A 23698-nucleotide genomic window follows, 5' to 3' on the forward strand; every position below is an offset into this window, starting at 1 on the left:
TGAACAACATGGTTGCCCTCCTATTATAATTGATATATTTTTTTTATTAGTCCAAAAAATCTTTTACAAAGGTTTCTTTAGTGATCCAAAGTCCCCAAGATTTCATCTAGTACCAAAATTATCCAAATAGTTCGCCTTTTGACAAAGATACAGCTATGCGTAGAAACTATTTTTTTTCAATATACGTGCAACTTTCTTGTATGCTATTTCCGACCGGGCTCTAATTATTGATTCTTTACAATAATGTCATTGAGGTGTTCATATTGCATCTATTTAGACACCAGTTTGAATGCGATACTGAAGTATTAATCCATTCAAATAAAAAAGTTAAATGTAGATTCAACTGTATACAAGATAACCACTGTATCTCATTTTGAAAGAAATAGTTAATAATCGATTTTGTGGTCTATAGTAAAAAGAATAAATAGAAAAAGATATTTTACATTTGCTCTCAGTTTTATGTAATCCACTTACTCGGAAAGACATGTTCAGCATTTTAATCCCATTGTCCTTTCAATGCGAAAGTGAATAAGGTAGCGCTTCATTCTAAAAATGTACGCACGGTCACCGATTGTACAACCTTCTATGAAATTACTAAATGAAGCATTCAATACTCATAATTACATTTTTTCGCTATGATCATGAAGATACAATTACTATCAAGTTTTTCTTTTATTTACCTGAGTGTGCACTTTATATTGTGGAAACGTGTGTCATCATGTATTTTACAATTCATGCAATTCACTTTGAAATGAAGAATGACGCGAAATTGCTGTTAGCCAATCAAAATAACGTATAGCAATGAAAAATACATCTACTGTAATTATTAAATGTTAATTATATATGATTACTGCTAATTGGTATTTATACACAGCTAAATGTGGTATAGTTGTTGTTCTTGCGGAACGGACCCGGATTCTTCGAATATACACAGAAGATTTGTATAATATTATACAACCACGTAGTTTATCAAAATATTGTTAAATTCCTTGATTCGAAAGTTTATATGAATAAGGTAAATTCGTATGGTCTGCCAAACTATAATGATCAACATGTAGACCGAAAAACAAAATGTAGTACACAAATTTAGGAATTGTGAAAATTAAAAAAAAAAAAAAAAAAAACAATTTAATTGCATGATGACTGCAGTGCCAGACAGTTTCAGGAATCGGAAGGAAACAAAGGGTCTACCTGGTGTCGTTATGTTACATCATGGAATGAAACGGCGAACATCCTCCAATACACTGGTAGATATTGTCATAAAAAAAGTAAAAAAATGAGGTCATAGGTTGATGACGAAAAACAATCCCACATATCTTAATTTGGTGAATATGTTTACTGTTGAAAGAATTTCTCCATCACTATTATAATAATAGTTTTTTTGCACGAACACAAAAAGATAAACAACATCGTTCAAGGGCAACAACTCCTAAATATGGTCAATTTTTGAAAGGCTGATTTACTACAGATCTTATGTACTGGTAGTTCTAACTGTTTATAAATTCACTTCTAAATTTGATATTTTTCGATAGAATAACCAAACAATTCGAAACTAGCGAGCAAAATTACATATTAGGGGCAAAAACGCAACAATGGCATGTTCCTGTTATTCCAAAATAGATACATGTAGACCTAGAATAAAGAAATTATTAAATACTTAGCATGAGTTTTATACTGTGTAGTACTACAGTCAAAATTTCACATAACATTTCATTGCATTAATAACAATCACTGGAAGATAACTTTCAAATTTTCACTACTTGTTTTCCTGTGTACCATGTTACCTCATGTTTCCAAAATATTCTATAGAACATACTAATAAAAATGGTGCTTTGAAACACCCAAGATATATGTTTATGACTCAGATATTTTTACAGGACAGAAATGTAGGATTATTTTCCTACAACTGTCAAATTCAAGGGGAATATTTTTTCCCACCCTTTTTCGTAAACAACCGGATGTGACGTACTATGATTTGGTGGTATTACACCTTTAGCCGAAATATAAAATCTACCCAAATGTCCTCCTTCAGCAACAGCGGCCATGTTTGTTGGTAGAATAAATCCCCGGATATGTTTTTAAACAAGGTAACTTTTGTTTTGTAACATTTGGGCCAGTATTTTCAAGGTATAAGGTTTTAAAAAAGTGTACGACAATAGATGGATGGACGCCAATGCAAGTGATTGCAAAAGCTCATGTGGCCTTTTACGCCAAAACGCCACGGGAATTAAAAAAGAAAGCAAAAAATCATATGTTATAAGACAACTGTTGTTTCCTGTTTGATATAAACGATAAAATTAAAATTACTGAGTTGATTCTGTCCCTTACGCCTTAAAATTGAAGTGTGTACCAGTAAAATCACAAAATTTAAAGCAGAAATCATACGGTGTAGTCGAGCAAATTTTTTAATTAATGTTATATTGATTATGGTTGCAAATTATAGACAACTCCCTACCAAATACCGTAGGTGTGAGTTACTTAAGTTTATTGTACGGCTTTCTGCCTTGACATAACCCATGTCGCATAGTAAGCTATTAAGGCTCCGGCAAGAATAAATATTAAACAATTAAAAAAAGTAAAAAATGAAAGAAAAAAAAACACGCTATAAATTTCAAGCGTCCAAAATGATTTTCTGGATTTACCTTCACCAGACAGTGAAGACTTTAAAACATTCATTTACTAGTGTATATCAAATTGTTTAATTTGTATTGATTTAATTTTAATATGCCGAAATATTCTCAGAGCTTTAAACAGTAAGATAATGCTGTAGGGAGTGTATCGATTGGTACACTGAATGATGTGCTTGGACTTAATGATACATTTTTGGTTCTGTAGCTGGGTTCCTACAATGTATGCCCGGCTGGCAGCATTTCCTCGACGCTTTACACAACTACAAATGTATTACTAATAGGTAAAATTTTGCAATGTGAACTTTTCAACTCAAGAAGCAGTTGTTGCTAATATGAATACTACTCAGACAGTATTCGTAATATTTTTTTAACGATTTTTATGCTAACACCCTAATAGAATAAAATTTAGGGTCGTCCAAGAGCTTGTCTCCCGGAAAACCATGCAAGCTTTGAAATACTGTCCAGGTGTGTGGTAAAAGCGAATCCGTCTAATATATTTTTTTATCTGATGTACAATTGAAACAAAAAAAAAATATTTGAGGCTTCTCTGAATTGTGTCTTTTTTTATTAACATGCTAATTTGCCTAATTGGTTAAAATTAGCTAAAAGTTCATTCGAACATAACTTTAGTTTGTGTGAAAGAATTTAGTCAATGTGTTTAATTTGTGGTAAGGAAATCCACGACTCAATTTTTAACCAGATTATATACATATTACGTCCTTGAACTATAAAAAGTAAAATCACAAAAATACTGAACTTAAAGGAAAATCAATTCGAAAAGTCCATTATCACATGGCAAAATCAAATAACAATACGCATCAAAAACGAATGGACAAGAACTGTCATATTCCTGACTTGGTATATACAGGCATTTTCAAAACGTCATTACAAAGACAAGCATACAGAACTAGTTGACACACCGTAAAAAGGGACTCAAGGATCAAAACGTTTACAACAGGGATCCAACCGGCCACTTTCATGTATTGGTTTGTATATATATTTAAATCTTGGTATCATGTGATAATGACTTGTGATGGAAGAAGATTTGTCGGTTGGTATACTATTTCAGGGTCTTTCATGATGTAATGATATTCGTCGCAGATTTCTGACAAATTATTGTAACAAATATTTAATTTTCTTTCTAATCGTTGACAGTGATACGGACGTACACTTTCAATCGGTAATAAATCACAGTTGAGCGTCTAAACAAAGTATTATTAGTGTGTTGTATTGATAAAAGTTTCACAAGATAAAAAAAATCGATAAAAATCCGTATTTTTTATTGATCTGAAACTGGTTTTTCAATATTTTATATTAGATATAGAATAAAAATATGTTACTAACAAAATGCTTCAAAATATTAAGCTATTTGTCTTATTTCAATCAGAGTGAAAGAAATCAGAATTTATAATAAAGCAATTAATGTAAAACAAAAATAATTTTCTAAAGAACTGATTTGTTTTAATCAAAGTGTATATTTTTTCTAGCAAGTATTTTTTTTTTAAATTTACCAAGCCTCCCAATACACAAATAATACACAGTTAAAGAATACAAAATCTATTTCACATGGTTCTTCGGGTTAAAACTTTGGTTCAATTTTGAATATAATTTAAATACACAAACAAATGTTTTTTGTACCCAAGGTTTACGTATGAACTTACGGATTTGAAAATCGTCGTTTTTTTTTTAGCGTTTTTTGCAGCAACGGATCGAGCCCTTTCTATTTTAGACTGCATAAACTAAATTCTTTAACTGTTATCAATTTCAACTAGATATCATTGAGATGGGAGCCATCTCTGTTGGCCCCGCTGTGAATAATGTGCATTAAAAAATTGTATCTTTACCATAGGACATGGGTTTGTCAACTGAAATCAAAGTTTTTGACCTTGACCTTTGACCTAGGAAGTTGTAAATAAATTATGACACACCCTTTGGTGTTGGTTTATAAACATGTCAAGTATAAACTTTGAAATGATAACGGTTCTCAAGATATAGAGCGGACACGATCTTTACCATAGGACATGGGGTTGTCAACTGAAACCAAAGTTTTTGACCTTGACATTTGACCTAGGAAGTTGCACATACATTATGACACACCCTTTGGTGTTGGTTTATATACCTGTCAAGTATAAACTTTGAAATGATAACGGTTCTCAAGATATAGAGCGGACACGATCTTTACCATAGGACATAGGGTTGTTATAAGACAACTGCTGTTTCCTGTTTGATATAAACGATAAAATTAAAATTACTGAGTTGATTCTGTCCCTTACGCCTTAAAATTGAAGTGTGTACCAGTAAAATCACAAAATTTAAAGCAGAAATCATACGGTGTAGTCGAGCAAATTTTTTAATTAATGTTATATTGATTATGGTTGCAAATTATAGACAACTCCCTACCAAATACCGTAGGTGTGAGTTACTTAAGTTTATTGTACGGCTTTCTGCCTTGACATAACCCATGTCGCATAGTAAGCTATTAAGGCTCCGGCAAGAATAAATATTAAACAATTAAAAAAAGTAAAAAATGAAAGAAAAAAAAACACGCTTATAAATTTCAAGCGTCCAAAATGATTTTCTGGATTTACCTTCACCAGACAGTGAAGACTTTAAAACATTCATTTACTAGTGTATATCAAATTGTTTAATTTGTATTGATTTAATTTTAATATGCCGAAATATTCGCTGAGCTTTAAACAGTAAGATAATGCTGTAGGGAGTGTATCGATTGGTACACTGAAGGATGTGCTTGGACTTAATGATACATTTTTGGTTCTGTAGCTGGGTTCCTACAATGTATGCCCGGCTGGCAGCATTTCCTCGACGCTTTACACAACTACAAATGTATTACTAATAGGTAAAATTTTGCAATGTGAACTTTTCAACTCAAGAAGCAGTTGTTGCTAATATGAATACTACTACTAAAGGCGGGGCCCTAATGATTTTCACTTGCGAACTAACCAAATATTAACGAAAGTTAATACTAGTAGTACTTTATAACAAAAACTCTGATGATGATAGATAAACAGTCCGCAGAATGAAATGTTACTCTACCAGGACACATTTTTCTAACTCGGGTCTCCGATCCGACCTGTCTTTGCTCACTCCTTAATCAACGGGTGTTAAGCGGAGAACAACAAACTAATTTTAAAATCTTTGGTTTGACTCCGGAACTCGAGGCGAACACGCTACCACGAGACCACCGAGGTGGTTTTATTTATTAGTACGACATTCAAAAATTTAAAACTCGATATCCTTATGAAAATTTTAATTTAAATCAACCACTACAAAGCATTCATCAATTTAATACTTTCAAAGTATTTTAAATATAATAAGCGATACTTTTTTATTTTATTTACCTTTTAATAATAAAAATATTCAGATTTCAAAATATTTTAACAAATCTGAAGTTTTATATTTATTTATTAATTAAGATCTCAATAATTTAAAAACTCGATAGAATTTGGGAAATTTAAACTAATCATCATTAATCAATTGAATCCTACCAAGGTATTCCAAAACAAAAAATTAGTGTAACGCATACCATTACTATATATATATGTTGTTCAGCAACGGATATGGTCAACAATTTTTGTCATCCAGGATGTTTGTTTTGAAATAACTGTTCACGCTTCCTTAGTTATAAAAGTGCGTATTTAAATAAACACGATAAACAGTCATATATATTTGTATCATATAGGCTCTACACTAAAATACACATGCAGTATATTAAACAGCATAGTACCACAGTGTGATGACTTTGATATATATAGCTGTAGCTTTGCTAGCAGCAAATACAATTTCCATAGGTATGTTTTGTTTTATTCAATTTTTAATTGCTTTTGGAGTTTCAGTATAATTTCTGCCATGGAACATGATTGTTTTGTTTTGCTGGAGACTAGATCTAGACCGCATTCGTGTTGCTACAAAGTCCTGGATTATAAAATTGAGAATGGAAATGGGGAAGGTGTCAAAGAGACAACAACCTGACAAAACAGCAGAAAACAGCCGACGGCCACCAATGACTAGGGGTGGGCAAAGAAAATAATAAGTTACAAACACTGGAAACCGATAACGTATATGCGTCGAAAAAGAAATATTTCAACAGTATGAGTATTGTATAAGACATCTTGAATATTTAGTTTGCGAATACTGTGCTTTATATAGTTCAAGCCTCAAGTTGGTTTAAATTCCCAGAAGATTTGGAGAACATTATTAAAATCTGTATTTGAGGTCTTCTTTTGGATTACATTCCAACATAACAAATTCATTTTCAAATTAACCATTTCACAGCAGCAGTTTAACATCACGCGGATATGATAGATTAAAAAAAAAATATATTTCAGTTTAATTTACATTTCAATAACAAGATATTCCGATTTCAAAATCTGTTTAGCATTTAAAGCTTTATATTTTATCAATTTAATGTTATAAAGACATGTAAAAAAACAAGTGTAATATATACATTTTTTTTTAAATACATATGTTGTTTAAGTACATGTAACGGATATGGTCGATTTCACCCAGAACGTTTGATTTGAATTGATATTTCAAGCTTCCTAAGTTACAAATATGCGCATTTAGGTAAACAGCTTTATATATATTGATGGTCCCCATTGAATGCACCCGCCGTAAAGTATAGAATGAAATTAAAAACAGTGTGTGTGGCCATTGATTGACACATTAAATTCATCCATTGACTGGAACAATTTAGGTGAACGTTTGTATGTAACGACCACTGCTCACTATGTACTTTTTAAAGACACTTCAACTATGGGGTCACCAAAGGTTCTCAACACCTTAATAAAGTAATTCGAAAAATTAATCAGAAATAACACGATGTTTTGATTTATACCAATTATTTAAATCAAAACGTAAAGGTTATTCCTGATTAATTTTCAAATTATTTTATAATTAAAGGCGTTAAGAAACCTTTTGTGACCCCACAATTTAAATGTTTATCGTAGGTACGTCATGAACAGTGGTCGTTACAGACAAACGTTCACGTAAATTGTCCCAGTCAATGGATGAATTTAATGTGTCCATCAATGGCCACAGCCACACTGTTTTGAATTTCATTCTATTTTACACCAGCATACCTACCATACGTACAATGTTATATATACTATGAATATTTTAAAATATTTCAGTAGCATTGTTTGTGGCAAACACAATTTCCATAGGTACATGTATATTTTGTTTTATTTAATTTTTCATTACCATTACATTTTCGGTTTATTTTCTGCCAGGCACTATGATTTTTGCTTAAGTAGATACACATCTCATTAAACTAAGTGTTCATGCAAATATTGATTTAACTCAAATATTTGGATTTCCTTCTGAAATTATAGTTAAAGTAATGGAATAAATATTGGTGCTTAAAAATGAAATGAAAATCGAGCTAACAACTGCATAGACTGAAAACACCGCGGGACATACCAACTGATAATCGACCAGAATTATATTACAATGGATTGTTTTGATCAATGCATCCATTCTTTTTTTTATTAGTATTATTTTACCAGTTCGTACATTGCAAACTACTGCCTACATTAAATTGTGCCGAACTATATCAATTAAAAGCATTAATTGATCAGGACTGCTCTGTCCGAACCAGACATTTTCTAATAAAAGTTATCTTTGGTCTACTCCAAAATTAAGTTAACATGGCCCAAAATATCTTGTTAACAGGACCGATTCGATTTTGAGTATCATCACATACATGTATCAACAAATAAGGTAAAAAAATATATATCCATAGGACCGATTAAAAGGCAAACATGTCCCCATGACAATGTCCAAAGGACAGGTTAATTACCAGTAGACCTAATTGCATGTCGGGTCTTGTCAAGCTAACCTGTCTCTAGGTCTGGTCTGCTGCAGTCTTAGAAAATCAGACATAGGTTGGGCCTGATAAAGTTAACTTGCAGGTTTGCTTAAACGTTATAAAGTTAACTTAGGTAGCAGTCCTTCTAACTGCTCTAAGTTAACTTTCGTACAGATTTGGACTACAACACATCTTTATCCACCAGAGTTCAAATATAATGGATGTAAGCAACTATCACATGACTATGGGTCTCCGTACGACCTCTAACTGTGACAAATAAGCAAAACCATATCATATACTAGCATATAACTCATAAAAATTGGTCACAGAACAGCATTTGACTCTCCCTTTAGCGTTACTGTAGGTGTATTATTGCCTGTAGCTTTGTGTTTAAATATATTTTTCAGCGTTTCGCAGTATAGCGGAAAAATACTGTCTTAAAGTTTCTATAATATTTTGTATGGGTTAATGGGATGATTTGCTAGGTCAGGTGACCTAATGTTTTGTTATGCTAATTTGTTTTTCGCGGGTTCGTGAAAAAATTGTCTAGGTGGTCATTCTATTCTAGTCGTAGACATCGTACAGTTAAAACTTCCTTTTTTGTATAAAAAAAAAAAGTTTTTTTTTTTTTATAATCATGATCATGATGGAGTACGGCATCATTACCCAGAAACGGTTCTTGCATTGCTCCGTGACGCAGGTTTCCAAACTATATAAGTTGGTTTTCCTGGGCGGCGAGTGTCCGTTTATGACGGCTATTCATAATATGATATTTAACATTTGGAATGCTTTTGGAAGTTAATAGATATTTATTATTGTAATTGTTGCCGGAAGTATATTTTTTGTTTCACAAAGTTGGTGTTAAATTACTTAGTTTAGATACTATAACTGTGTTATTTATGATGTTTGCATATGTATATGAGACTATTGTATTGTAATGAATTACAAATTTGATTAAATGCTGGCTCCAGTCTGTCTGCACGGCAAAATGCATATTTGAGTTGAGTCTAATTTAGTTGGCCAACATTATTGTGTAGTTAGGACACAAACGTTTCACTGCATTTTCAAGGGGAATTTTTATTCGTTTAAATCATCATATGTTATCTTTACATGATTGAAATTAATCTTTGACCTTATATATATAAGCTAAGATTTCAACGTGTTTTTTTTAGTCTTGGTAGAAAACCAATATCTTATTATTCTTAGTCAATTTGCACTAACAAAAGGCAGAGATTATGAATAACTATTGAAAAATACTTCTTTCTCAATTTCCTACCGTTTTAACCATCGCATATGGTAGACTTATTGATGCTGCAAATTTGGTCAGTATTTTAGAGGAAGCATAGTGTATGTGCTAGGGCCACGTCAAGAGCCTGTATGTTGACATGCTATATATACTTTAATATATGGGGATATCTATTCATTCAGTTGACAAATTTTTAATTTTTCGTAGATATTTGAAATACAATAAATGTTCTACCTCAGGCATATATATTATCTAAGCCGTATTTTACATAGGATTACGTGTTTTAAATATTCTTCGAAGTTTTACTTGGTTCGAGCGTCACCGACGAGTCTTATGTAGACGAAACGCGTGTCTAACGTAAACAATCGATCATATGCCGGATATCTTTCAAATTAATTTGTTATTCATTATGGTTGTCGTTAGTTGCTTTTTATGATTTTTGCTTTTGTTTGTAGTTTTGAGCATGAATCAAGCTTTTGGGTATCTAATTAAAATTGTTTTAGAACCTTAAGAATGAAATTCAAAACAGTGTGGCTGTGGCCATTGATTGACACATTAAATTCATCCATTGACTGGGACAATTTAGGTGAACATTTGTATGTAACGACCACTGCTCACTATGTACTTTTTAAAGACACTTCAACTATGGGGTCACCAAAGGTTCTCAACACCTTAATAAAGTAATTCGAAAAATTAATCAGAAATAACACGATGTTTTGATTTATACCAATTATATAAATCAAAACATAAAGGTTATTTCTGATTAATTTTCAAATTATTTTATAATTAAAGGCGTTAAGAAACCTTTTGTGACCCCACAATTTAAATGTCTATCGTAGGTACGTCGTGAACAGTGGTCGTTACAGACAAACGTTCACGTAAATTGTCCCAGTCAATGGATGAATTTAATGTGTCAATCAATGGCCACAGCCACACTGTTTTGAATTTCATTCTATCGCTTATTATACAGTGTTGGCTATTGCTTCTTGACTTAGGCCATACGATAAGCTATAGTTGTTTACCTCAAAGCATTTAGTCTCTGGTATACAAATATCATAGTGTCCTTTTAATCATACTTATCAAAGGTACCGGACTTATAATATGATATCTTCAGGCTTCTTATTCTAAATACGGATTAACAATTTAAGAGGACTAATGTCAGAGGGTCAATGCTGACCTGACACTTCGTTGTATTCTAGACATGGAACAACTGTGTGCTTGTTACGAGTTCTATAACCAGTGGGAATTATGGTTGGCGATGCACCATGTTAATTATTGTGCATGTATAGTTTTTTTTATTAAATATATGTAATATATTATCACTGAACTAGTATATATTTGTTTAGGGGCCAGCTGAAGGACGCCTCCGGGTGCGGGAATTTCTCGCTACATTGAAGACCTGTTGGTGACCTTCTGCTGTTGTTTTTTTTTTATTTGGTCGGGTTGTTGTCTCTTTGACACATTCCCCATTTCCATTCTCAATTTTATTATCCTTTACCAGCAGTTCATGCTCTTACAGGTTCTAACAGCTCATCATCTATCTTTGTTCCTAAGAAAACTCTCTGTGAACGCTTTCGAAATCATCAATAGATGGCGGGTCTATCACAAATTAACCAAAATTCATATTGACACGTCTACAGATCGGTGCTGCAAGAAAACTCTAAAGTGTCATTAACCAAAAATAGTATGTACAAGTCAAATCAAGACAATTTGAGCAAGCTACATATCAGACTTCCAACCAAAAAGATTGCCATCGTATCACCCCTACCACTAAGTGCATCATGATTCAAACTACATGTTCTAAAAGCTAGCAAACAAAGACATGGCGTCGTATAACAAACAAATACGGCAGTAGGTTTACCCATGTATGAGTACAGAAGACAAAAGTGGTCTTAATACGTCATACTTTCTGCAGGATTTGATAAATTTGTTCTTGTGAAGGAAAAATATATGCATTAGGGAGCTGAAATCATTGAAAGCCTCTGTTACACAGAATTATTTCAGTCACAGCGAAATATCAAGGATTATTCCAGTAAAGCAAAAGCTTTACAGGCTCAGTTAGCCGAATTAAATGCCGCAAACTCCACGTACCTTCATATTAGTGATAAATATCTATATATATCTAAGTTTTGAATACTGGTAAGAAATCAATGCTTGCATTTTCAACTGCAAACCTTTTGTCTGCACAAATGTGAGTGAAAATAAATGCAGTCGTAATAAAAAAAAAATACGTTTAGAAATTAAAGTGTTTGTAAATTATATAATCCAAAATGTCAAAATAAAGGTCACCGTGGGACCTAACTTTAGTTTGTAATTCACCGCATTCTAATTTTTGCATCTGGGGTCAGTTTCACAACGAATCTTACGACTAAAACTGGTCATAAGTCATGAATAGTTCAGTTTACTTACGATTAATCTTGTCTTAAGTGAAACCGACTTCTGTATCTGAAGTTTGGTAAACCTTAGCTTTGAAGCTATATATATGTCGCGGGAAGGATTCCATTATGATTGGATCAATATCACAGTGACCTGATTTTAGCTTATGACCATCCCCTATTATATGATGTATATTCATATACTTAGTTTGGAAAACCCAGGTTCAACGGTTCAAAAGATATGGACCGGACGCAAACCAGACAAGAAGGAATCAAACAATGTTTGAAAACTTGACGGCTCAAATGTCAATGCCAATGTCAAAATGAACTGAATTAATTTATGAAGAACCATGTGCCATCCCATAATACATCTCTGAACTAAGTGTGTTTAACATCAGTTCTATAGTTCAAAGCAATGCATTTTATATTTGGTTTTTGAATGAACTGTATACATCTGTATACATGTACATGCATAAGTTTTCTGATTTGATTCGACACAGACCACAATCAAGTGGGGACTGACGGACGGACAGACCTAAAATGTGATTCATGTATCCTCTTTAACTTTGCTTGTGGTTGTATTAAACATGTACGATAGTGATTTCCGATCTTGACACGGTTTGTAGGCTGTTAACAAACAGGAGACTATTGTCACTGTTGATGGGACAAAGACTTCTACTTTTTACTCTCTTTATTGCGTTGTTTTCTCTCCCTTTTACTCGTCCAACTTACAAATATTTCATCATATTTTTTTTTATTTTGCATGGCACACCATCAATTATAGTAAATATTAACACATTTATACGTCGTTTTTGCAGAAAGTACCGTTTTACATATAGCAGAGTGAAAACGTCAAAATGACGTAAATTATCGCCCAACCATGAACGATATGCAACTAAGAATCAGAGAGACGTTATAATAGTATCGTGTAAAGTAAAACTTGAATTAACTATATTACCAGCTACTTCAAATAATTAAGACAATAATACTACAAAAGCGTTATTCTTTCAATTTTTTATGAATGACCTTTGACCCCAATTTAAATAAAATTGCACCATATTTCACTTTTACGACCGGGAAAAATGGAATCTACACATGTTTTCCTTTCGAATGATATATAATATAGCTGTGTGTTAGATAGGTGCATTAAAAATATTTTTCAGGTCTGAATGTCACTCGCCTATGAGTACTTAAAATTACACACTGAGATTTTAAAAAGACACACTGAGATAAAATAAATTGAACAAAACACACATTGAGAATTGGTAATTACACACTAAGCTAAATATGCACATTACTAATGAATATGCATGAGATGATTAATTCTAAAATTACTATTGTGGTCTCCCGAACTGTCGTGATTATAATGAAATGCGGTTCCTCTAACCAACATTCGTAATAAACTTCAAGACTTGCTAACACTCATATTCATAAGCTTGTTGCCCATAATTCAGATTATTACATTAAACAGTGTATCGGGATTTTTTGCTTCTATTATTATATGGACAGTCGACCTTCAATATGGATAGAAATACGTGCCTGTGTATATTTCAGTGAAATTGAAACAAATCGTTTACGAAACATTTAATGTGTATGTTGTTTACATTTAGACAATAGACAATATTTGTTTACACAAAACAAACTATATAAGTAAGTTGAAAAAGTGTTGATGTATACCTTATTTGTTTTTATTTCATTGTTTTGTACATGTATCAGGCCGTTATTTTTCTAATTTGAATTGTTTTATATTTGTCATTTAGGGGTCATTTATAGCTGTCTATGTGGTATGTGGTATGGGTTTTGCTCATTGTTAAAGACCGTACGGTGACCTGTAGCTGTTAATATTTCTGTGTCATTTGCTCATTGTTGAAAGCCGAACGGTGATCAATAGTTTTCACTAATTTCTATGTCGTTTGGTCTCTATTGGAGAGTTGGCAATCATATCACATCTTCTTATTTTTATATTGACTCCACAGTTCGACATTAAGCACACAAATCGAACCTACCAAAATACTGATCTTTTAACCCCAGACAGTATCTACTTGTTATCTGCAAACAATCTAAGTCCTTTTATCAGTAAAACATGAACCTTAGACTGTATCTTAATTTTGACTGTAAAATATTTAGTAGATTTGTCAGTAAAATACAGGTAAATGGAAATAGATATAATTAAAAAAAAAGACTCTGGAGACTTACATTTGGTCATAAAAAAGCTCCTGTCCTCTAAAATTCAAAAAGATCTAACAAAGTTATTGAGGTATGAAAAACATAAACCTTTGCCTGTATTTAAATACTTAAAAAATAAATAAAAAAACAATATCCGTATGAACATATCATGCGTAGTGCCTTTAGTTTTTGCCTGTTATCTTGAAAACTAAAATAGAATTGTAAACAGCAAAAATAACCAACAACAGCAGATCTACAAACAATGCCGATATGACTGTATCCTGGATAACCACAAATATGAGTATCGCACTTTTACCTATGTTTGGGGTTCTATATTTAAAGTGTTAACTTTGCTTATTATCTTGGAAACTATAATAGATTGATAGAAACTGTAAACAGCAAAAATGACCTGCAAAAGAAACTGAAATAAATGTCAATATGACAGAAACAATAGGATCACTCCTTTTTAGAGTTTTTGCCCTTAAATGACATTTTTTTACTCACTTTCAAATTCTTTTTTCTATTATATCATATGGAAAAAGAACATAGATAAGTAAAAATTTACTGTGAATAGCAAAAAAGACCAACAATACAAAATCTAATAAATGCCAATATGACCGAAGCAATTGGCAGACGCCTTGTGCGAGTTATTGTCTTTAAAAGAAACTTTTTGACTTCATTTAAAGTTTTTGTTTATAATATCGTATTGAAAACGAAAGTAGATAGGTGGAAACAATAAAAAAAATATCAGTAATTCAAAATACATTTTTGACAGGTGAGCCTGTTGATACTGAATAAAATGGTAAATTCCAGAGTTTTTTTTATGACTTTTTATTACAAAATTGTGGATTTCTCATATTAAAGCTTTATAATTTGCGACACGCCTGCGTTTGAACATGCTTAATCTTAAATCATCAACAAAAAATGAAAAAGACTGATCTAAAATAAACTTTTACCCATGACATGTTGCAAGAACTTTATATGTATTATTTGTGCAAAGATTTATTTGTCTAAGTACTAAAAAAATCTTATTCTTATTCTAAAAAAATAATCAGATTGAAAATTTATGTAATTTGAGAACCAATTCTTCCAAACATTTAAAAACTGAAATATAATTTTATGTTGTCTACTTTCAGATGGCAGTGACTGTATAAATCCATCATTAATAAATCTGAAGGATGATCAGTGGAGTGCATCAACCGAATATGGTTCTTATACTGCACAAGAAGGCAATCTAAATGGAGGTATATATACTATATATATAATTCGTCTAAACAACAGCTCAACAATGTTATATCTCTAAATTTGCGGGAGAATTTTTTTCTTTTCTTCCCTGGGCGGGATTCGAACTGATGCTACTGAGATATCGTGGCACCAAATCACCTTGCACTTTGCCCGACGCGCCAGACCACTTGACCACATAGGCTCTCTCTCTATATATATAAACGTCTTAAAAGTGTACAAAACAACATCAATATTAAAAAAAGGAAACATTAAATGTAGTTATCTATAAATATTTCGGATAACAGATATCCTTCATCAGTATGATTAGGATGTAAAATGAATCATATCAATCTATTCTGAATTAACTACTAGTATAACAATCTTGAAATTTATACAATTAAAACCGAACACAGCAACGCTTATAAATACAATTCTAAAATTTCAAAAATGACGTAGATTAGGTATTTACAACAGACTGCATATATATGCTACTAACAAAATAGTAATGTGCGATATGAACAGGAATGTAAATTTCAGCAGTTTGATAATGATTAATAAAAAAATCACATGTTAAAACAGGTTTTTAAAAGTAATTGAACATGGCTGCGTACTTAAACATCCCAAATGAATAGCTCCCTTTGATTTAAACTTGAAAAATTTAATTCAAACTGCTACTTGGAGTTGGATTATATGGTTAACTATTGGATCTAAATGTTTTACTCAAGTTTTGAATTAAAACATAATCCGTACTTTGGGTTAATCCTTTACTCTAAGTTTACTTTTTTATGATCTTCAATTCAAATTTCAACAATAACCCAGGCTACAGCTCTAATTGTCTTTAGAAGTGTAAATGAAAATTTAATCCAAAATTCATTTTTAAAAATAATCTTCAAGTTCAGCTAAAAGGTGATGTCAACCTTCAGTCAAATCGTTATTTTGACCCTTTCCTGATGTTTCATATCATACAAATATTAAACACATGTCTTATCTCAAAATTAAGGATACACATTATTATTGATTTTATGTATCAAAATATCAAAAATGTGTTTTTTTAAACTTATTTTTTAAAGTTAATTTTGCCCTTTTAAATTGACTAAGATGAAAAAATGTGTATACTACATCATGATTGGTTACCGTTTTAACCTGCTGCCAGATGTATGTCTTTCGAAGAATTTAAAAGTTAGGCTTGAGGATTCAGACTGTTAGGTTGATGAAAAAACACGGCATTTTAGCACACAAAAAAATAAAAAAATGAATAAACATTTTAAGCTAAATCACTATAAAAGTCAAACGTTGTCCAAAATATTTTTTATCAGCACATAAACAAATACAAAATTGATTTTCTGTTTGAAAATATTTTAGGGCAAGATTTCATTTTTTTTACATATCCACATCTATGAATCAATAAGTAACAATTTTTGGCAAACTCATAATTTAATTCAATATGCAAATATGTCATGGATGTGTAACCCATAATGAGCAAATGATTTGAATTTAAAAGTAGCATGTGCAATTACCATAAAAAAGTCATGTATAATCCGTCTTCATTTATAATCCAAACACCCTTTTTCTTCAAATATCTTCAGGAATTTTGAAAATGTCCAGTTAAACTGCAGTTATTTAAAGTTGTGTATAGTCGTTTTCTGTATTTCATGTAAACATGGATTTACTTTTACTCCTTGGTCGGGTTGTTGTCTCTTTGACATATTCCCCATTTCCATTCTCAATTTGATTTCCTTTATCAATTAAAAGTGAAAATGTTTGTAAAGTATTCTAGATTCATAAGTGTTGCAATAAGCTGAAATCGCAAAATATGAAAAGATGTGTTTGTCATTTAAAAATGTCACTGAAATAAAAAAAGTACGTTAAACAAATTATGTGCCAGTAAGCAGAAATCCAGAACTTGATATAGATTTTGCAATAAAATACAATTTTGAAAGTAAAATAGTTTTATCCTGTAATAATATACTATTTAAGAAATTCATCACTTGAATCTGAAACACTTAAAAAAACCGAATGACCTACATGCTGTACTAAGTTTGGGAGGTAATTCATCGTTATACAATACAGTGCAATGAAATAATAAAGTTGTAATTTGATGTCATATCAGTAAATAACAAGAATGTGTCCATAGTACACGGATGCCCAACGCACACTATCATTTTCTATGTTCAGTGTACCGTGAAAATGAGGGTTAAAACTCTTAATTCGCATTAAAATTAGAAAGATCATAAATTATCATAGCGAAAATGTGTACTAAGTTTCAAGTTGATTGGCCTTCAACTTCATCAAAAACTACATTGACCAAAAACTTTAACCTAAAGCGGGATAGACAGACGAACGGACGGACGAACGAACGAACGGACGCACAGACCGAAAACCATAATTCCCCTAGGTGGGGCATAATTAGTTGTTAAATTAAAAGTTCATTTTAATATAGATTAGGTTAACGATTAAAGTCTTTATAAAGATATAAGGGTGCCCTGTACTATTTCAGGAACAAAAACATGGACAAATGTAAACAAACATTTGCATGTGGTACTCTATAATCCGTACGTAACACTACCTGACGATTTACATTATGGAGTTAAAGACCACATGCCTGAATACTGTATATTGAAGATTATAAATTCAACATTAAAGATTGCCAGTTTGAGAAAGTTGAATAGGCGGATGTGCATCGATGTTTATAAAAGCAATCACCAACAAAAATAAACTAAAGCAAATCAAACTTAATTGCACCGTTTGGCCGACGCGACAGTCCAGTGAGCCAAAATTCACGATGTTCTCGATTCAGAGATTCACTCGATTAATAAAAGTCAGAAAAATCGGTGTCGGACTAATTAGGGTCGGAAGATTAAAGTTGGAATTTCTAATTTTAAAGTTGATTATTTTTAGATTAATGTTGATAATTCCAAGATTAAAGTTGGAAATTCCAAGATTAAAGTTGATAATACTTAGAGTAATGTTGATAATTCCATGATTAAAGTTGATAATTCCAAGATTAATGTTTGATTATTCCAAGGTTAAAGTTGGAAATTCCAAGAATAAAGTTGATAATTCCAAGATTAAAGTTGGAAATTCCAAGAATAAAGTTGATAATTCGAAGATTAAAGTCGACAATTTGAAAAAAATATTAAAAAAGGATGGCTCTAATAAGCTTTAGAACATTCTAGATGGAGTATAAGTTTTGAGCTTTTTCAAGTCCAAATAAATATTTTATTTTAAAATTTACAAATTCAAGTTTTAAAACTAGTTTTTGAATTATAACATTTTTGTTATAGTTGGATGGGGAGCATCAAAACATGACAAGTTCCAGTACCTTAAAATTGACCTAAATGGTACATGGCTGATTACAGGGATTTTGTTTAGTCGGATAAATAATGGCTGGTACACCAAGACCTTACGGTACATATATATATATATTATAGCAATATTATAGAACGTTTTATTTATGACTTTTAGTACTGTAAGTGATTTCCTGAGCAGTTTTGATGGTTGATCCTTTATTTACCCACAACAATTAACACAACGGAGAAAGAAACTAAACTCCAATGTTATTTTTAACCCAATCTATTACTTTGTAAAAAAAGTACTGAAACCACTTACAAGTGAAACGAATGTCAGAAGGTAATTATTTTGGTATATCTAAATAAACCTGTTTGAATTACTCACACAAAGTCAGCTTCCATTTTCTCTAAATTGTGACGTCATTACTCTTATTTTACTTCCTTCTGGCATCAGAAAGAAACACTACCAGCAGCGTAGCTTCCATTATGAGTGCAATGAGGCAACGGTCTTACTAGATATTTTACCAGGATGACCTTCAAGACTATCTGAAAGTTGATCTAAGGACATCAGGTTTATTCATCATCACCCCGTGTGTCACGCAGCAGGAAATATGGTAATGGTCTCTGTCCTTTGTTCATCGGATACATAATTCCCAGAGCCTTAAACATATTTTTCATACTTGGTAGGATTATTAGTTATCATATGCTCTATTTAGGAATAGGAAGATGTGGTATGATTGTCAATGAGTCAATTTTCCACCAGAGATCAAATGATGTAGAAGTTCACAACAACATAACATCAGAATAAACTTATAGAACAAATTTATTCGTTCGGTGTATGTTCACTTGTTTTTGTTAATATGCCTTTTGATTAAGTTAAGCCATTTCAATTGTTATTTTGTAGTGTGTCTTTCTATGTTGTGATGTTACTCTATTGTTTCAGGTTAGAGTGAAGGTTGGCACCTATTAAAACGTTTAAAGCCGCTGCATTTGTTTGCACCTGTTCTAAGTCAGGAACCTGATGTTCAGTGGTTGTCGTTTGTTGATGTGGTTCATAAGTGTTTCTCGTTTCTCGTTTTTTTTATATATAGATTATACCGTTGCTTTTCCTGTTTGAATGATTTTACATTAGTCATTTTTGGGGCCCTTTATAGCTTGCTGTTCGGTGTGAGCCAAGGCTCCGTGTTGAAGGCCATACTTTGACCTATAATGGTTTACTTTTACAAATTGTGACTTGGATGGAGATGTGTCTCATTGTCACTCATATCACATCTCTTATATCTATTAAAAATTCAGTTAGAAAGTTATTAACTCATCAAAACGATACAAAGCAGGAAAAACAACTAACAAAAACACAATAGACACAAAGTACAGATCTGCGAGAACTTAGCTAGGTCAAAGCCAAGAACAACACAAATTCATGTAAACAAGATTCAAATATCAATGAGTGTACATCCAACATCCAATGGACTTAGTGTAAATACGTCACTTACTGTCTGAGATGAAACACGGTCTTTTGTTGTGCCAAAATACAGGTATCGACAGAATGTAGGAAAGTAAATGTAGGTGTATAGCAATAATATTAAGTTGTGTTTTAATTTATTGATTACAAAATCAATATCTATATCATTTAAAACAAACAACATTCAAACATCTAATTGAAAGCATTTAGAGTAAGTTTATTTTAGGGATCGATAAGTTTACCTGGAGCGTATCTAGATTTAATGGCTAGATAAACAACATCGCTGTGAAAGTTAGAATGTGCTGTCCTGTTTGGATATTTTTTTCTACATACAATTCTGTTTCTAAATTTAGTTTTTACATTTAGATTGATTTAAAGTAAGTATTTTAGGGAACATTTTGGCAACCTTCATTATGTAGCGAAAAAATATCGTCACGATGACTGTAAGTATTGCTGAACTTGTCCATATAATGGAATTTAGATAGGGTCTTTACTGAGTTTGGCCATTAACTGAGATAATAACAATACAGGGATAAGTCGACTATTAAAAGGGCACAATTTGTGTCCCTAGGAATACATAAAACCTGTCGATACACTTTAAATCCGAAACGTACATAGATGTTATCAAAATGAACATTTCCAGCTTTAATCATCTCATAACAATTCCAGTAAGTATGTCTAGCATATGTAACTTTTTCATTAAAGAAGAAGGATTTATGTGGGTTGTACCATATATATTTGCAATTGATTTTTCAAACGACCATTTGATCAAATAGGTAAACTACTATTCAATCAGCTATATGGTTTAACTTAGTTTGTTTAGAGCTATGAGATTTCGACCATTTTTGGCCGGGTTGGACGAAGCCCTCAACCGGATTTTTGTATAGTGATGCCGGGTGGATTGAAAAAGTTGGTACCTAATTTTGTTTCATCAACTTATACAATTAACAACTAAATTACTAAAATTTTAAAGCAAAGGTCAGGTATATTTATAACTATTATTTTAATATTGACCGATTGAATGTATATTATAACCAACAGCTGTACTGACAATCAGGAACACTTTTCCCCAATATTATGCATTTCACCCTATGCAGAAATCATTTTGTTTGATTATTGAATGACATGTTTACAAGTGAGACAAACAATGTGAGATGCAGATATCCTGCATTGTCATTTTCGTTTTGATCGAAAATTTAGGTTCGGTCTGTGATTAAAGTTTTTTTAAGACACCAATAACTTCATGGAATTTGTAAAATTTCACTACCAAATCTAAATTTGGAAAATGATTTTCATTTGTCATGTTTCAGTATTTTACTGATAAGTGGAGTTTGTGTTTTGCAATTAACATTTGCATACAGTCTGAGGTTAAATCGTATAAACATCTGTGGTTAACCTTTAACGATCGTAACGAATTTTAATAGAAGCATCTTCATTATCCAGAAATATCATCTTCATCTTCATCAAAGAAAAACGTTTAATTATCTCCCGTATTTTAAAAATTACCGACAAAAGGAATTCTGTTTGCAGTCGACATAACAGTTGTACAGCCATGATATTTATCGTATCTATGTGAGACAAAGAGTTCTACTAACCTCTTTATCAATATGTTTGAATGTTGATTAAGGATGCGATAATATAAAAAGGTTTTCTGTACTTATTATTGTATTTGTATTTCACTGAATTTTTTTAAATGATTTTAGGGTTTTGTATAGTGAAAACAACTTTGAATGGATTCCTTACAACTCTCGTCTGTCTAGTAATGTGTTTGGTGAAGAATTTGAAAGGACTGGTTCAGAAACCAATATCACTTTTGATCCTGTGATTGAGGTAAATAGAAAGTTTGTGTAAATTCATTGATAGCTTGATTTTATACATTCAACACAATTACTCATCTTAGCCTTTTATTAAGTACTTGATAATTTTAGTATAGTCTGAATATGGTCTCGATCAGTCGCGACCAGTTTCAACTCAGTCTTGACCATTCTTGACCTGTCTCGACCAGTCTCAACTCAGTCTTGACCAGTATCGACCTGTCTCGATTCAGTCTCGACCTTTACATTTAGTCTAGACTGGTCTGAATCTGCCCATCTATCTCAATTTTATATTGATCTTACAAAATTCCGGGTTATTTGATAGTTTGGTTCATTGTTGTCAAATTTAAAAGACCTTTAAAAAAAAGCTAGAATTTTCCGTTCTGATGAAATTGAGATAGTCACCTTTAATTATTTTTATACCTTTTTCAAATCAACTTGGATTTTCATAAAACTTTACCGCTATATCAATTATCAATTGATCTTACAGAATGCCAGGCTGTTTGATTGTTTTGTGTATTGATGTCAAATTTAAGGATTTAATTAATAGGTAAAAAAAGCTAGAATTTTCAGTTTGGACTAAAGTCAGATAGTCACCTTTAAATTTTGTTATAACTTTTTCAAATCAACTTGGATTTTCATTAAACTATACCGCTATATCAATTATATATTGATCTTACAGAATGCCAGGTTGTTGGGTAGTTTGGTCATGTTGGTTTATTGCTGTCAAATTTGAGGATTAAATTAATAGCTGTAGATTTTGATGAAAATTCAAGTTGATTTGGAAAAGTTATAAAAATGTTTAAAGGCGAAAAGTTATAAACAAATTTAAAGATGACTATCTGAATTTAGTCAGAACTAAAAATTCTTTTTATCTATTAATCAAATCCTTAAATCTGACAGCAATACACCAAACTACCAAATAACCTGGAATTTTGTAAGATAAATATATAATTGAGATAGATGGTCTTATTCAGACAAGACTAGACAAATTAAAGGTCAATACTGGTCAAGACTGAGTCGAGACTCGTCGAACAGGTCGAGACTGGTCAAGACTGAGTCGAGACTGGTCGAGACAGGTCGATAGTGATACCATATTCAGACTATTCCAAAATTGTCAAGTACTTAATCAGACTTATTAAGTAAAGTCGAGACCAACGTCGAATACAGTTAAGAACAGTTAAGTACTGTCGAGATTATGTCGAGTCTTGTCAAGTAAAATTTGTGCTCGACTTTACTGGTCGAGCACAAAATATGGTCTTTTCAGACTCTGAGCAGTTTGTAATGATTTGAACTTGGATCGCATGACTTTCACCGTTTTTGAGTTATGTCTCTTTAAAAATGGACTGATTGCTACATTTGCGGTTAGTGCACTCTAACTTTAGTTTGCCTCAACTGAATGTTATAAAACTTAAAACTTATGTTTCCTACCACCAAACACATATTAAATTCGAATTTGGGGGCTTCTCATTCGCCCTTCTTGTGTTATTTTCCAAATGTAATTGAAAAATTGCAAAATTTGCCGTATATTTACCAGCGGGGGCATCTGTGTCCCATGAACACATTTTTCATTTATTTATAATATACTTTACATAATAAGTGTTTAAGATATCTCATGAAGTATATCAGATATCTAACAAAGATATGAGAGCATTTGTTTAAAG

At 31.8% G+C, this 23698-nt stretch overlaps 1 protein-coding gene across 1 annotated transcript in view; it reads left to right on the forward strand.

The window, feature by feature from the left end:
* The first annotated feature begins 6315 nt into the window (after window positions 1-6315).
* Window positions 6316-23698, forward strand: part of LOC143063814 (uncharacterized) — a 100204-nt gene continuing 82821 nt past the window's right edge. The window contains exons 1-4 of the mRNA XM_076236195.1: window positions 6316-6439; window positions 15381-15488; window positions 18753-18876; window positions 21924-22050. Coding sequence (XP_076092310.1) covers window positions 6385-6439; window positions 15381-15488; window positions 18753-18876; window positions 21924-22050 — 414 coding nt within the window. The 5' untranslated portion in view covers window positions 6316-6384. The remainder of the gene's footprint in view (window positions 6440-15380; window positions 15489-18752; window positions 18877-21923; window positions 22051-23698) is intronic.

Source organism: Mytilus galloprovincialis, chromosome 2 (genome assembly GCF_965363235.1).
Source record: "Mytilus galloprovincialis chromosome 2, xbMytGall1.hap1.1, whole genome shotgun sequence".
Taxonomy (NCBI): Eukaryota; Metazoa; Mollusca; class Bivalvia; order Mytilida; family Mytilidae; genus Mytilus; species Mytilus galloprovincialis.